Source organism: Hibiscus syriacus, unplaced genomic scaffold (genome assembly GCF_006381635.1).
Source record: "Hibiscus syriacus cultivar Baekdansim isolate YM2019G1 unplaced genomic scaffold, ASM638163v2 tig00109949_pilon, whole genome shotgun sequence".
Lineage (NCBI taxonomy): Eukaryota > Viridiplantae > Streptophyta > Magnoliopsida > Malvales > Malvaceae > Hibiscus > Hibiscus syriacus.
In genome coordinates, this window is record NW_024062537.1 from 779,473 (window position 1) to 793,024 (window position 13,552).

Consider the following 13,552-nt stretch of genomic DNA (forward strand, 5'->3'; position numbering starts at 1 on the left):
TTCTTTTTTAATTTAATATGAGATTATTACAAAATAATAGTTGTTTAAAACCTTATACAAAATAGTATTTGTTTAGAATATTGACAACGCACACATATCCTGCAAACGCAACTACTCGAATCCAAAACCTCTAGGGAGAACAACACTCTCCTTAATATCTGAGTAGACCACTTGATAAGTTCATAACATCATTAACATTAAATTCTAAATGTACACATATAATAGAAATTAGCACATACAAAAGCATTACTCTTTTTCGATAATAAACAAACATAATTGACAGAAGAAATAAGGAATTTAGGTATTAAAAATATACCAAAAAATATAAATAAACAAAAACTCTTCTTCTTTCCCAGCATTATTAAAAAATGGAAAATAATAGCTTTCAAAGTACACAATTCTCATCAATGGCAGTAATTTCTGGTATAAGATTGTACACACTGCTACCAATGCTCAATAAATTATTAAATGGTATTTTCTATAATTACAGCTACACATGTCTAAATTACATACACGTTATACATTCGGTTATGCTATCAAAACCATATAAGCTAAATCATGCCTCATTCCAACAAATCGATTAAAGATGTAATAATACTAAGAAGATGAGATACATTCATGTTTGACTAGTAGATAAAAGATTGGAATCGTTTACTCACAGGGTATTGGCATTCTTAAATTCACCAATAGTTCCGAGTCACTCGGAAATAAGTATGGCAATCTTCGTAAATTTTAAAACAAGCTAACTTTCTTCAGTACATCCGTTTGTTTCTGTTAGTTGTTGTGTCCTGCATGAACGTGGAAGACTAGGATGTTAACATGCATCTATTAACCATCCAATCTAAAACCAATTCATAGTAGGCGGAACAATCCACCTTGAACATAAGACCAGGAAACTCGATAATTTAATAGATAAAACCGCTTATGACTCCCTTACGTGCAGCCCAACAAGGGCCTACGCATAGACAACCTAGCATGAGGTTACGTAGAAACAACAAAAGATGCTGAAACCTTGGGAAAATTGTCCGTTTGGGCATTTGGAAAGAAGGGTGGGAGGGGAGGGGAGGAAGAAAAAACATTGACACAAGTTTAACTTTAACCATTTCCACTGATTATGAACAGTTTGGTAAAAGTGGAACTTCAAAGTTCTTGACTCTAGAATTAGTTCAATATGTAGAGCATATTTCAAACATCAGATATGCAAGTCTTCAAACACCAACTCTAAGCTTTAGAGTCATATAGGTGTTTGTGTTTCTCCACATGGCATATCCATTTTACTGTCACCAGCCCCTATTATTTTCTATCATACACTTAGATTAGGGGTTTATAATATTTATAAGCATCAGTAGGAAAGTGTTGGAACCTATCCTAAGTGTCATAGTTGAGGTCTTCGTATATTGGACAAGAAGGAAATGATTTTGTCAAACTCATATTTGCTTAATTCAACACCCCAACTGTTGGCAAGATCAAAATATATTAGAAAAGGGCTCATCACTAAGTTTAGGCGGAGTTCTAGATACGAGAATGATCCTTTTCTGTGAGGTTTTACATAAAACATCCTCCCCCAACAACAAATATATGTGGTAATAAGAGGAAGAAGTAAAAAAAAAAAAAAAAAGTTTAAGACAGTAAAAGAGTTACCATGTTGATGTATGACTAATACCAAGCCCATTGCAAGTAAGAATCATTCCTTTAAATCTGGCAAGGTATTCCTGCATCACAATTACATTTACCCAGACCATTATAAGGTGACATCAACCAATTAACCTAAGAAAACTATGTTGATAATTCTAGTCTACGATACCATTATAGGTGAATGTAAATTCTTACCCGTAAGGTATACTTATCAACCTCATATATTCCAGTTAAATCATACTCAAAGCGTTTCTCAGGATCGATTAACACTGTAAAAGGATGTAATGATAAGATAAGATCATAATATATCAGCTTTACATTCTCTGTATAGTTGGAAGAGAAAGCATGATTGGGTGATGATCAAGTAGCGGTCAAATATCAAAGGAATCCTAAGGCAAACATAATATGAGTTTTTATTCCAGTCCCACAGAAGAATTACCATTGTAAGCTTCGTTTATCTCTTGGAACTTAGTTGTAACAGAACTATCACCCTTGTGCTTATCTGGATGCCACTTCTATAACAACAAAATATGAATGTTCTCTCGTCAACACAGTTGTATTAAAATAAAGGAAATTTTAAATGAAACGAAAATGTGAAAGGCTATCCATGAAGAAGGTGGAGGTTGGGGGTTTTGGGGGGGGGGGGGGGGGTGGAAGAGAGAAAGAGAGACCACCGACCAGTGCAAGCTTCCGATAATTTAACCTGATGTTCTCATCAGTTGCATCGTAATCAACTTCCAAAACTTTGTAGTAATCCTTGAATAGAAATTAGAACTATCTATCAGATACATCCTGACATAATTATAGCTTAAAATGAAACAAATAATCACGCATCTGGGAAAAAAAGAGAGGCAATCAGTATACACTCAGGTTAAAATTCCCAAGAACTAACACAGAAGCCACCAGGTAATCCATGTATTCATGTCATGTTCGTATTATTTTCCCTTTCATAAATTTGTAAATCCTAATTGTGCTTAATGTGTTACATATTTATAAAATTTGACAAGTTAGTGATTAGTGTTAAATAGAAGACTTGTTTAGGCATTTGTGTGGTGTTCGTATTATTTTTTTCATGTTGTGTCATAGTTCATATAATTTTCTTAGGTTTTGGAGTTATTTCTTATCCAATATTGCCAGGTATAGGAAAACATTGAAGTAGTTGAACAAGATGAAAGGGATACCTTACAGAAGCTTTACATAACAGGCAATAATCATGTGTGAAAAAAAAAATACACAATGCAAGTGTTGTAACCAGAAGCACCAGCGGAGGGTATTTATAACAAAATCAATATGCAACCACAATGTTTAATGGATGCAGCCTCGATACATTCTCTAAACCAACAAAGAAGGCACACAAATGTAATGCATGAAGTTTACTTTTGAGGCAAATGTAAACATGTTTACCACCGAATGCTGTTGCAATATGATCAGTGATAGTTAAGTCACCGAACAATTCAATAGTTCCCCTCACAAAAGTAATTTATAAAGGCATTGCTAAAAAAAATTCACAAACTTAAATATTTTTCACAGAATAATTAGGAATTTCAAATCCACAGAATACCATAAAAAGGTAGAGTATTGTTTAGTTGCTACCATTTTACAGAAGGAGGTGAATCTCATTCATGATAATCAAACAACAAAACAAAGTAGCTAACTTCGACTGAATCGGAGACGAAATATAAATATACAATTTTTAAAAGAAATAATATTCTAACGAATCTCATCAATCCTTTTGCAATTTTTTCGCCCATCATAATTCTGTTCACTTTATCTTTAAATTTTCAGTTCTTCCCTTTCATAATTCTTTTGAGCAATTAACTTTGTTCTTCAACTCCACAAAAAGAATTTCATTTTTAACATCCTTTCTAAAGCCAACAATAACAATTCCATTCAAACATCAATAAAAGTCACATAAAAAACCAAACCCATAAAATGAAGTCAAAGAGATTTTCTTTCAGTTCTATATAACTAAAAAACCTATACCATTAAGTCAAATACATATTTTTAAGTCAAAAGATTTCATCTAAAACTAAAAAAACTGAAAATAAAGAATACCTTAGAACTGGAATTATCTTTGCCTTCCATCTGCAAATGAAACGGAATAACTGAGCGAAAGATTATTATTTACACACCCCATAATAATTTATCAGAATTTTCATGTTGAAAAAGAGAAGGAAAAAAAAGAAGAAAGATGATTCGGATGCCACGAGTTTGAATATGGATCTGGGACTTATCTCAGAGCTTGTAGCCTGAAACAAAGTTATACCGAAAATCTGGTACGCGATGTGCACGCGCCGATAAAAGACATGAACCTCGAATATAGAGGAAGTAGGTGACTGAAAACGTTGAGAATATTTGGATTATTTTTTAAAATTGTTTCAGAAATAACGAAGGAAAAGAATAATGTATACACTTGTCTAATGAATAAAATTGTATATAATTTAAGCGGTTGGATTTAAATAGTAAATTCCCTATATCTGTTTTCTTTAGGTTTAAATATAAAATAAGTGATCAAATTATAACTCTTTCCACATATGTGTTTAGAGAATTTTTTTAATTATCTTATCGTCTAACGTTATAAATGTTACCATTTTAGGTGTCCGGACAGTAAACACTATAAATTTTTTCTATAAGTGACATGAGTCACATTTGTTAATTTTTTCCAAAACTTTGAAAACATTCATTTCAACCTATAAACTAACTTCGGTAGTCACCTTTTGCTGTCGACGAAGCTCCACCCGACCTCACCTACCATTAACGATCGATACCCCTATGAAATCGCGATCGAACGACGATCAATTGACGTTTTGTACTGTGAACCCTAGGATGAAAATAGCAACCCCACGCGATTCTGAAGGCCAGTCGGCAACAACTAAGGCGGCATTTGATTGAGAGGATGGAAGAGACTAAGTAGGTGGTTGTGGCCGAAGGGAGACGGTAGCAGCTTAGGGTTAGGATTTTTTATGAATTTGGGGTTTTTCTTTGCAATTTAAGAGAAATTAATTTTTTTTATAAATATAATAATATTTTTAATTTAACAAAATCAAAATTACCAGAATATGACACGTGTCACTTAATGAAGAAAGCTAACAACATTTACGGTCTGGGCACTTAAAGTGGTATCGTTTGTAACGTTACAAACCTGGATGATTAAAAAAAATAATATAGGCACATATTAGTGAAAAGCGATATTGTTTGGACACTTAATTTGTATTTAAGCCTTTTCTTTAGTCTTATATAGGGTAAAGTACACAAATAGTCCCCTAACTATGAGGTATTGTTCTAATGAGTCCACAACCATTAAAAGTTATAAAATGATCACTTGACGATTCATATATTTCAAATTCATCTTTTTTGTTAAAAAATTGAAGACCCTCTATGTTAGACGTTAACATGTTTACTGTGATATGATAAAGAGAAAATCGCCTCAGTGACCAAAATTCCCATATAATATACGATTTTAACCAACTTTTTTCGGATTTGCCAAAATGTCCAACAAAATCGCAATGCGATCGCTAATTCGCAACGCGATCTCCATTATCGCAAATTCGCGTTGCATTTCGCGTTGCGATAGTTGAAAATCGCGTTGCGATGGTATACAATGTCGTTGCGATTTTCCCAATTCGCAATGCGAATAAGTAAATCGCAACGCGAATTGGGAAAATCGCAATGCGATACTGACTATCGCAATGCGATACGTACTATCGCAATGCGATAATACAAAATCGCAACGAGATACTGACTTTCGCAACGCGATTCTGACTTTCGCAACGCGATAATACATAATTGCAATGCGATTTTCAAAGCGCCATTAGTATCCTGGCCAAGTATTTTATTTTTAAATTCCAAACACGAATATTAATATATTGGAACACTGAACCGTCCACAGTATATCCCGTAATCGCAACTCATAACCTAAAACCTAAAATCACAACTCAGTCTCATCTCCATCTCTCACTCTCTCACCCATCTCCGACGAAATCCGTCCCCATCTCCGACGAAATCCGTCTATCTCCATCTCTCAGAGCCACCCTCACAATCAGAAATGGAAAATCAACCAAATCAACCAACGAGGGTTAGTTTTTTTAATTATTTTCTTTTTGAAATTTTTGCATTATTATTAGGTTTTTCATATTGAAATTGACGATAAGTTTACTGGTAATTTCAATAATAGATTAACCATTTCACTTAGATTGCTTATTAAATCAACCGAGAATCGCAACGCGAAATGCAAATCGCAACACGATTTTAGTTTCGCGTTGCGATAGTCATTTTCGTGTTGCGATTTTCATTTTCAGAAACTATTCTTCTTCTGCAAATTGAAACTTGAATGAATTGCATTACTTCAACCAAAAAACAAAGACAAATACGAAATTCACAGTGTTGCAAATTTAAGTTTGAAGAATAAACTACTACTCTTTATGTTTATTATTGTTTTTGGTATATCTTCACAGTGTAGTTTTTGGTATATCTAACTTAGTATGTTTATTGTTTTTGTAGAACTTTTATTCGGCTCAATTGACCTTAAGAAATAAAGTCAGCCTGGCCAAAACAATTGCGTCGAAGCTTTCACCTGCACAAAGAAAAATGTTTGAGGATACATGCTTCGGGCCATGGCTGAAAGTACAACATCCCGGTGGAGATGCGATGTTGACACACTTGTTTCTTCAAACCATGACTAGGGATCTACCAGATACTATACAACGTCGTGATGAAGAGATATGGTTTGATTTTCCACCGGCATATACGTGTTTTGGGCGGGAGGAGTTTTGCATAATCACCGGTCTACGCTTCAGGAACGATGATGTAGGTCGGTACACTAGACACATTACCCGCCCATCATGGTTATCCCGGGTTTTTCCTGAGCTGGAGAGGCCAAATCTACACGTGGAAGACCTGACGAGCTTATTGAATAAGAAAGATGGTTTTACTCGGATGGATGACGTCGATGTTGTCCGAGTATGCCTTCTAATACTTTTGCATGCCGACTTTTTAGGGCAGAGAGGCCAGACAACCTATTCCGAATGATCTAATCAAATTGGTAGAAGACCTAAATGCATGGAACCTGTTTCCGTGGGGCTCGTATTTATGGAAAGCCACATGGAATAAGTTATCGTCTGCCTTGGATGATCGAAAAAGTTTGCATGGCGATGGTTCCAAATACACTTTGACAGGCTTTATTTGGGCCTTTAAGGTAAGAATTTTTATATAATGTTTCCAAAATTATAAGTAATTATTTAACAATTACTAATGTTTGTTATTATATTGTTTGTAGATTTGGATATTTGAGGCCTTTCCCGCCATGAAGACATATGTAATAAAAACTTCAAATGATATTCCCAGGGCTATTTCCTGGAAGAGGAAACGGGACCTTGCAATGGGAAGATTTACTACGGTATACGACAATAAATAATGTAAGTTAACATAAATACTACCATATGTTTATAAACAAGTTATTACTAGTACACGTTTAACTTTGTTTGAGCTTTTATATTGTTAGGAGGCCAACACTCCTCTACAGAGGCTGACACCCACGGAAGCTGAGCTTGCCACTGATTGGTGGCAAGCTAGTAAGCGTTTTTTTGATGGAACGGTTGATGAGCAGCCTTCACTTCGGGAGCCATCACCTCGCCCAGAGCTATCACCTCACCCAGAGCCATCATCTGATCGACCCGACTATACACCTCCACAACGACAGCCATCACCTATTCTGTCACATCATCGAGCCTCTTCTCCACCATCACCGCAAGATAGGCGACCGGCAAAGATGCCATGACGTTTATCTCCCTGTTCTCCACCTCCACCTCAACGGGATGAGTTAGGGGAGTTACGTGATGAGGTCAATGCCTTGCGTGAGGAGGTCGATACTTTACGCAAAGACGATGGTGCATAGCGTGTTGAGGTGTCTACATTACGCGGTGAGGTAGCCGCTCTACGTGAGATGGTAGCATCGTTGCAGAATGAGGTTCATACTCTACGCAACGAGGTAAGTTTAAGATTTTTCATACTCGTAATTCATTCGGTTGCTGCCAATACTGCTAAACTGTTTTTGTTAGTATTTGTTTTTGGTTTTGTTTTTGTCTTTTGGTTGAAGTAATGCAATCCATTCAAGTTTCAATTTGCAGAAGAATAATAGTTTACTTTCGCAACACGAAAATGACTATCGCAACGCGGAAATGGCTATCGCAATGCGAAATGAAAATCGCAACGACAAAATCGCAATGCGAAATGAAATCGCAACGACAAAATCGCAACGCGAAATGAAAATCGCAATGCAATTTGTGTTTCGCGTTGCGATTTTGTCGTTGCGATTTCATTTCGCATTGCGATTTTGTCGTTGCGATTTTGTCGTTGCGATTTTCATTTCGCATTGCGATAACCATTTCCGTGTTGCGATAGTCATTTTCGCGTTGCGATTTTAAGTTTCGTGTTGCGAAAGTAAACTATTCTTCTTCTGGAATGTTTATATATGTTGTTCTTTTAAATGTTTATATAAGTGCTTACTTCTGGAATGTTATCTGAGCATTTTGTGAACTATGATAGAATAATGACTTGGGTGAATACAATGCTAGTTTGAAACATATTTGTCTTTGTTTAATATCATGTCTGTTTATTTACTGATTTATGTATTAATTTTTTTTTAGCGGCCCGATAAGGTGGATGCTTTACGTCGGGTTTTCCTTGCACGACGGAGTTCACGCATTAGACGGCGTGGACGTGCTATTACGTCTCCGTTCACCCCAATGGTGCGAAGACTCCGCAAGAAGAAGCCCGACTCACCTGTCATCCCTCAAGAGTCCCCTCCAATCGTTCAAGAGGCCCCTATCCTCCCTCAAGAGTCCCCCCCACCGTTCAAGAGGCCACTGTCATCGTTGAAGAGGTCCCTCCCACCATTCCAGAGTCCGATTCACATGGGGTAATATATCGAAGTATTGAGAAACCCCCACCGGTTCCGGACATGATGGATGAGATTTGCCTCTCGTATGAGTTACCGGCTAGTACCCTTCCGGTATCTGAAGTGGAGAGGAGACAACTACCGGAAACAATTGTGGATAATACCCTTTGGGCTAAGACCGCAGTTGATTTTTATCTATATGAGCGGAGCCAAGGGTGTTACACTGACATAAGCAAACTCAACGATGAAATGTTTTTGTTGCTTGATCGGTCTTGGTGGGGTGTGCTATTAGGGGTTGAAGACAGTGGCTATTTCGATGGGGAGGTAAGTCTTATATTTGTCTTATATATGATTTTGATTAATTTTTTTAAAAATTAATGTAATTCACTAATATATGTATTTTTTTGTAAAACAGCATATCGATGCGTGGGTGTCACGTCTACTAATAATAAGGAAGCTTAGGAAAAATAAAAAAATTCGCGATATACAATAATGCCGGCGGCTTTTCACGCAGTTCACTTGAAGAATCAACGAGATGAATCATTTTCGTTGGGCAATGGACAAGCTAAACTTTATCCTGCATGGTGGGAGGTCGATAAGGTTAGTGTTTATTTTTTAAATTTTTTAAAGGTGTTCATAAATAAGTGCGCAAATAAATGAATTATTACTTATGATTGTAGGTGTTTATCCCTGTTTTGGAACGTCGTCATTGGCTTCTCGTCCAACTTCAGCTCCCATCCCTGAAGAAAATAGTGTATGACAGCATGATAAATTACATATCACTGTCTGATTTGAGAGATATGATCAAGGGATGGTACTCTCATTTGGCTAAATTCTTGGATGGGATTAATTATTGGACTCATTCTGGACACAAGAAGCCAAAGAAGTTCAATGTCACAGTTGTCAGAGACGAGACCGCGCCATAACAATCGCCGGGAGCCAGAGGGGATTGTGGTCCTCTCGTATGCTTTTGCATGGCGCGTTTGACGACGGGAAGCACAGAGTTTCTATCTCCCACCGATAGAGATAGAGCTGCTGTAGGCTTGTGGTTTCGGCATTATATGGCTAGAGTAATATATTCGAGACGCTGTCTACCTGCATCCGCCTTATGAAAGTGTCCATTCTTAATTGGCAAGTCAAATGCAAGTTTTGTTAACATATATACTCCTTTTGGTTTGAAAATGTTTGGTTAAGTACCTAGAATTCAATAATTTGCTGTTTGTAGGTTTTAGATGTGTAGGAAGTCTTGTTTGAGCAAATGTTTGGTTTCTGCAGGTTAATCCTTAATTGAGCTGCGTGAAATGGATGTACGGGGTCACAAAGTTGTTGATTCATTGATTCAATTATTTATGAAGAAATAAGAATTATTATTATTTTTTGATTGTTTAATTGATTTGTAAAAGATGATTTGTAAATGTTGATTTGTTTAATTGATGTGTACATAATTCTTATTTGTGCTTGTTTAATTGATTGAAATGTAATAGTTGATTTGTTGATTTTTAATCTGCATTATGTTGAAGGCAAAACAGACTATCACAACGTGAAAATGGCTATCGCAACTAGAAAATCGCAATGCGAAATGAAAATCGCAATGCGAAATGAAAATCGCAACGAGAAAATCGCAATGCGATTTTCATTTCGCATTGCAATAGCCATTTTCGCGTTGCAATTTTTCATTTCGAATTGCGATAGCCATTTTCGCGTTGCGATTTCGCGTTGCCGTTGCGATAGTCAAATGAATGTCTAATAAGTGATAACAACTGAACAGATTATAGCAATGTTCAAACTCAAGTTACTAATACATGCCTAACTGAAAATGTTAAAAGTGCACACATAAAATACACATAATACAACGTTTGCATTTAAAAATCACCTAAGTTAACAGTCCCAAAAGGTGAAGCCGGTTGTAATTGGGATTTTGAAGATGATTGCGATTTTCAGAATCTCGTTGCGAAAGTCAGAATCTCGTTGCGATTTTGTATTATCTCGTTGCGATAGTCAGTATCGCATTGTGATTTTCCAAATTCGCATTGCGATTTACTTATTCGCATTGCGAATTAGGAAAATCGCAACGCGATACTTACTTTCGCAACGAGATAATACAGAATCGCAATGCGATTTTCAATGTTTGCAATAGGTTTTAGTTTCGCAACACAAATTTTTTGTGTATATATCTACGCAGAAGCAACAACTCATAACCTAAATCCCTAAATCGCAACTCATTCCATCTCCATCTATCACTCTCTCCGGCGACATCCGTTCCTACATCCTCCCCCATCCGGCAACAGGTCTTAGTTTCGCAGCTCGTTTGTTTAGTAAATTAATTTACAACCATGAAATCATCTAATGTTGATCATGTTTGGATAGATTTGTGTTTTGGAGGGTCATGGGAGAATGTTCATTGTGTTTTACAATATATGCCTTTACCCATGAATCTTCAACTAAAACTGTCATTAAAAAAGTTAACTTATGAAACTCTAATGTTACGTGTTTCAAAGAAATTGAATTTAGAGCCCCTAAGTGGATTTAGGCTATCTTATCAGAGGAATGGTAAAGTTTATTTGTTAACCGACAATGAAGATGTTGAACGATTCATTTCTTACATTAGTGTTTCAAGTGATGATGTTACATTGTATGTTGTTGAACCTAGAAGTAGTATTGTTGGGTCAGTAGCGGGTAGTAATCAACTAAGTTTTTCTCAAAACCTACAACCTTTCTCTAATCCAAATCCCAATCAACTTTCATCACCAAATTCCGGTTTTCGTATTGACCAATTAGACGATGATGAGCCAAGAAAAAAAATTGTGAGTACTAGTCAGTATTCGAAATTTGATCTTGGTCAATACCCGGACTTTGATATTGGTCAATACTCGGATTTTGATGATGTTTCAGAAGAAGAAACAGACCCTGCGTGTAATGATTTTGATATTGGTCAATACCCAAATTTTGATGATGAAATACCGTTGCCGAGGAAGATGTTGTTGATGATAATGAGGAGGAAGTGGAGGCTGTGAATGAATATGTTGAACATCCATTCTGTAATTCATATAATCCTGAAGAAGAAAAAGAAGAAGAAAAAGTCCCCGAAGAAAAGAAAATGCCACGGGAGTATAACTGGAATATGCCATAATTACTTCAGATACCGGAAGAAGAGTTGGTAAAGAAAGCAGTTGATTGTTACACTAAAGTTATTCGTATCAAGAAAGATGATTGTTTTGATACAAAGGAAGACTTGAAGATAGCTTTGTATACGAAATGTGTGGAAGATGGCTATCAACTAAAAGTTAACAAATCAAGCAAAGATCGTTTCGAAACAAGGTATATGATTGACAAAAACTGTACGTGGCGTATGATTGCAAAGAGGATAAAAGATTGCGAAATGTTTCAAGTTAGGACTTTTATTGATAAACATACATGTTCAAGAACCCAAGTTTTTCCTAACCATAGACAGGCAAACAAAAAGGTGTTGGGTGGTTTTCTGGCTGAGTTAATGTTTTTGAATGGCAGGGTATATCGGGGACATGAAATTATGACTGACATGAATGCTCGGTTCAAGATTAGTATATCATATTCTCAAGCTTGGAGAGCCAAATGTTATGCCTTGGAATTGTTGAGGGGGTCGCCAGAAGCATCGTTTGTCCAACTGCCGGCTTATTGTCATAATTTAAAGCTGAAAAATCCTGGGTCGGTAGCTCATATCAAAACAGATAGAGATGGACGCTTTGAGTTGCTGTTTATCGCCATTGGTGCTGCGGTTAGTAAATCAATATAATTCTGTTGACTCATTTTTGTTAGTTACATGCATTTCACATTTAAATGATTATATTTCTTGTGTATATTATTTTGTAGATTCGTTCGTTTATTAGTTGCATGCGCCCAGTTATTATAGTTGACGAAGCACATTTGAAAGGTCGATACCTTGGAGTAAACTTATTAGCAGTAGCCATGGATGCTAACAATGGGATATTACCAATAGCTTACGGGGTTGGAAAATCTGAAACCTCTGATTCATGGACATGGTTTATGGGGTATCTTAGGGATTACATAGGTCCTATTAGCAATCTGACAATCATATCCGATAGGGCAAACTCAATTGACAACGCTGTTAGAAGGTGTTTCCCATATGCTTTTCATGGACTTTGTGGTGTTAATTTGTATAGAAATATAAAATCAAGGTCTGTTGGTATAAAAAAGCACAAATGGACATACTGGAAGGCTGTAAAAGCTTATCGGGAAGTGGATTTCAATAAGCATATAAACTGTTTAAGACGTGTTTTGCCTCAGTGTGCTCAAACACTAGAAGATGTCGGGTTTGAAAGATGGTCAAGAGTACATCAACTTGGAGCAAGATATGGTTTCATGACGTCTAATAGTGCAGAAGCAATCAACGCTCTAAGTCGTCATTCCCGGAAATTACCCATTACTATGTTAATGGAGTTTTTTCGAGCCTCTATTCAACAGTGGTACTACAAGAAAAGAAACCATGCAGGTATTATTTCTTTGAATTCGTAACTTATCATATATTTTACTAAGTATTATTTATTTAAATTTACAGGAACATTGGGACATCGTGTTACACCATGGACTAAAAAAAAGATAACGAAACGTGTTGTGAAGTCAACGTCATGGAGAGTTGAACCATGTTCAAACACTTTGTTTGAAGTACTGGATAATAACTTAAATGGGCTTGTCGATCTAAATGCAAGGACGTGTAGTTGTATGAAATGGCATACATCTGGTTATCCGTGTGGCCATGTTATAAAAGTTTCTCTTCATCTAAACCAAGATGATTCAAGCACATACGCTATGGATTGCTGCACTACAGAAGTATATCGACAGACTTATGCCGAGATTGTCTACCCTATTCCACATCCTTCTGAGTGGGATATACCAGATGACTTACAAACAGTTTTGCCACCAGCCATGGACAGAAGGCTACCTGGCCGACCAAAAAGTCACGATCGTATACTGTCTAAGGGTGAAGAGAAGAAGAGATCGACATGTAGTCGATGCAAGGAAAGT

General features: G+C 36.4%; 1 protein-coding gene across 1 annotated transcript; it reads right to left on the reverse strand.

Moving 5' to 3' along the window:
* Window positions 1-569: 569 nt before the first annotated feature.
* Window positions 570-4,010, reverse strand: LOC120210989 (dnAJ-like protein slr0093). Its single transcript, XM_039209626.1, has 6 exons — window positions 3,691-4,010; window positions 2,314-2,391; window positions 2,075-2,150; window positions 1,831-1,904; window positions 1,642-1,712; window positions 570-788 (listed from the first exon to the last, which is right to left on the reverse strand). Exons 1-6 carry the CDS (start codon window positions 3,718-3,720, stop codon window positions 743-745), a joined length of 375 nt encoding a protein of 124 aa, XP_039065557.1. The 5' UTR covers window positions 3,721-4,010; the 3' UTR covers window positions 570-742.
* Window positions 4,011-13,552: the final 9,542 nt, after the last annotated feature.

Excerpts from the sequence above, each read along its gene's own strand:
- LOC120210989 (XM_039209626.1), bottom strand. The coding sequence starts at position 3,720 with ATGGAAGGCAAAGATAATTCCAGTTCTAAG. Across the intron at positions 1,905-2,074 it reads GATAAACGAAGCTTACAATG|TGTTAATCGATCCTGAGAAA; the intron begins GTAATTCTTCTG and ends ATCCTTTTACAG. Across the intron at positions 789-1,641 it reads ATTAGTCATACATCAACATG|GACACAACAACTAACAGAAA; the intron begins GTAACTCTTTTA and ends ACGTTCATGCAG.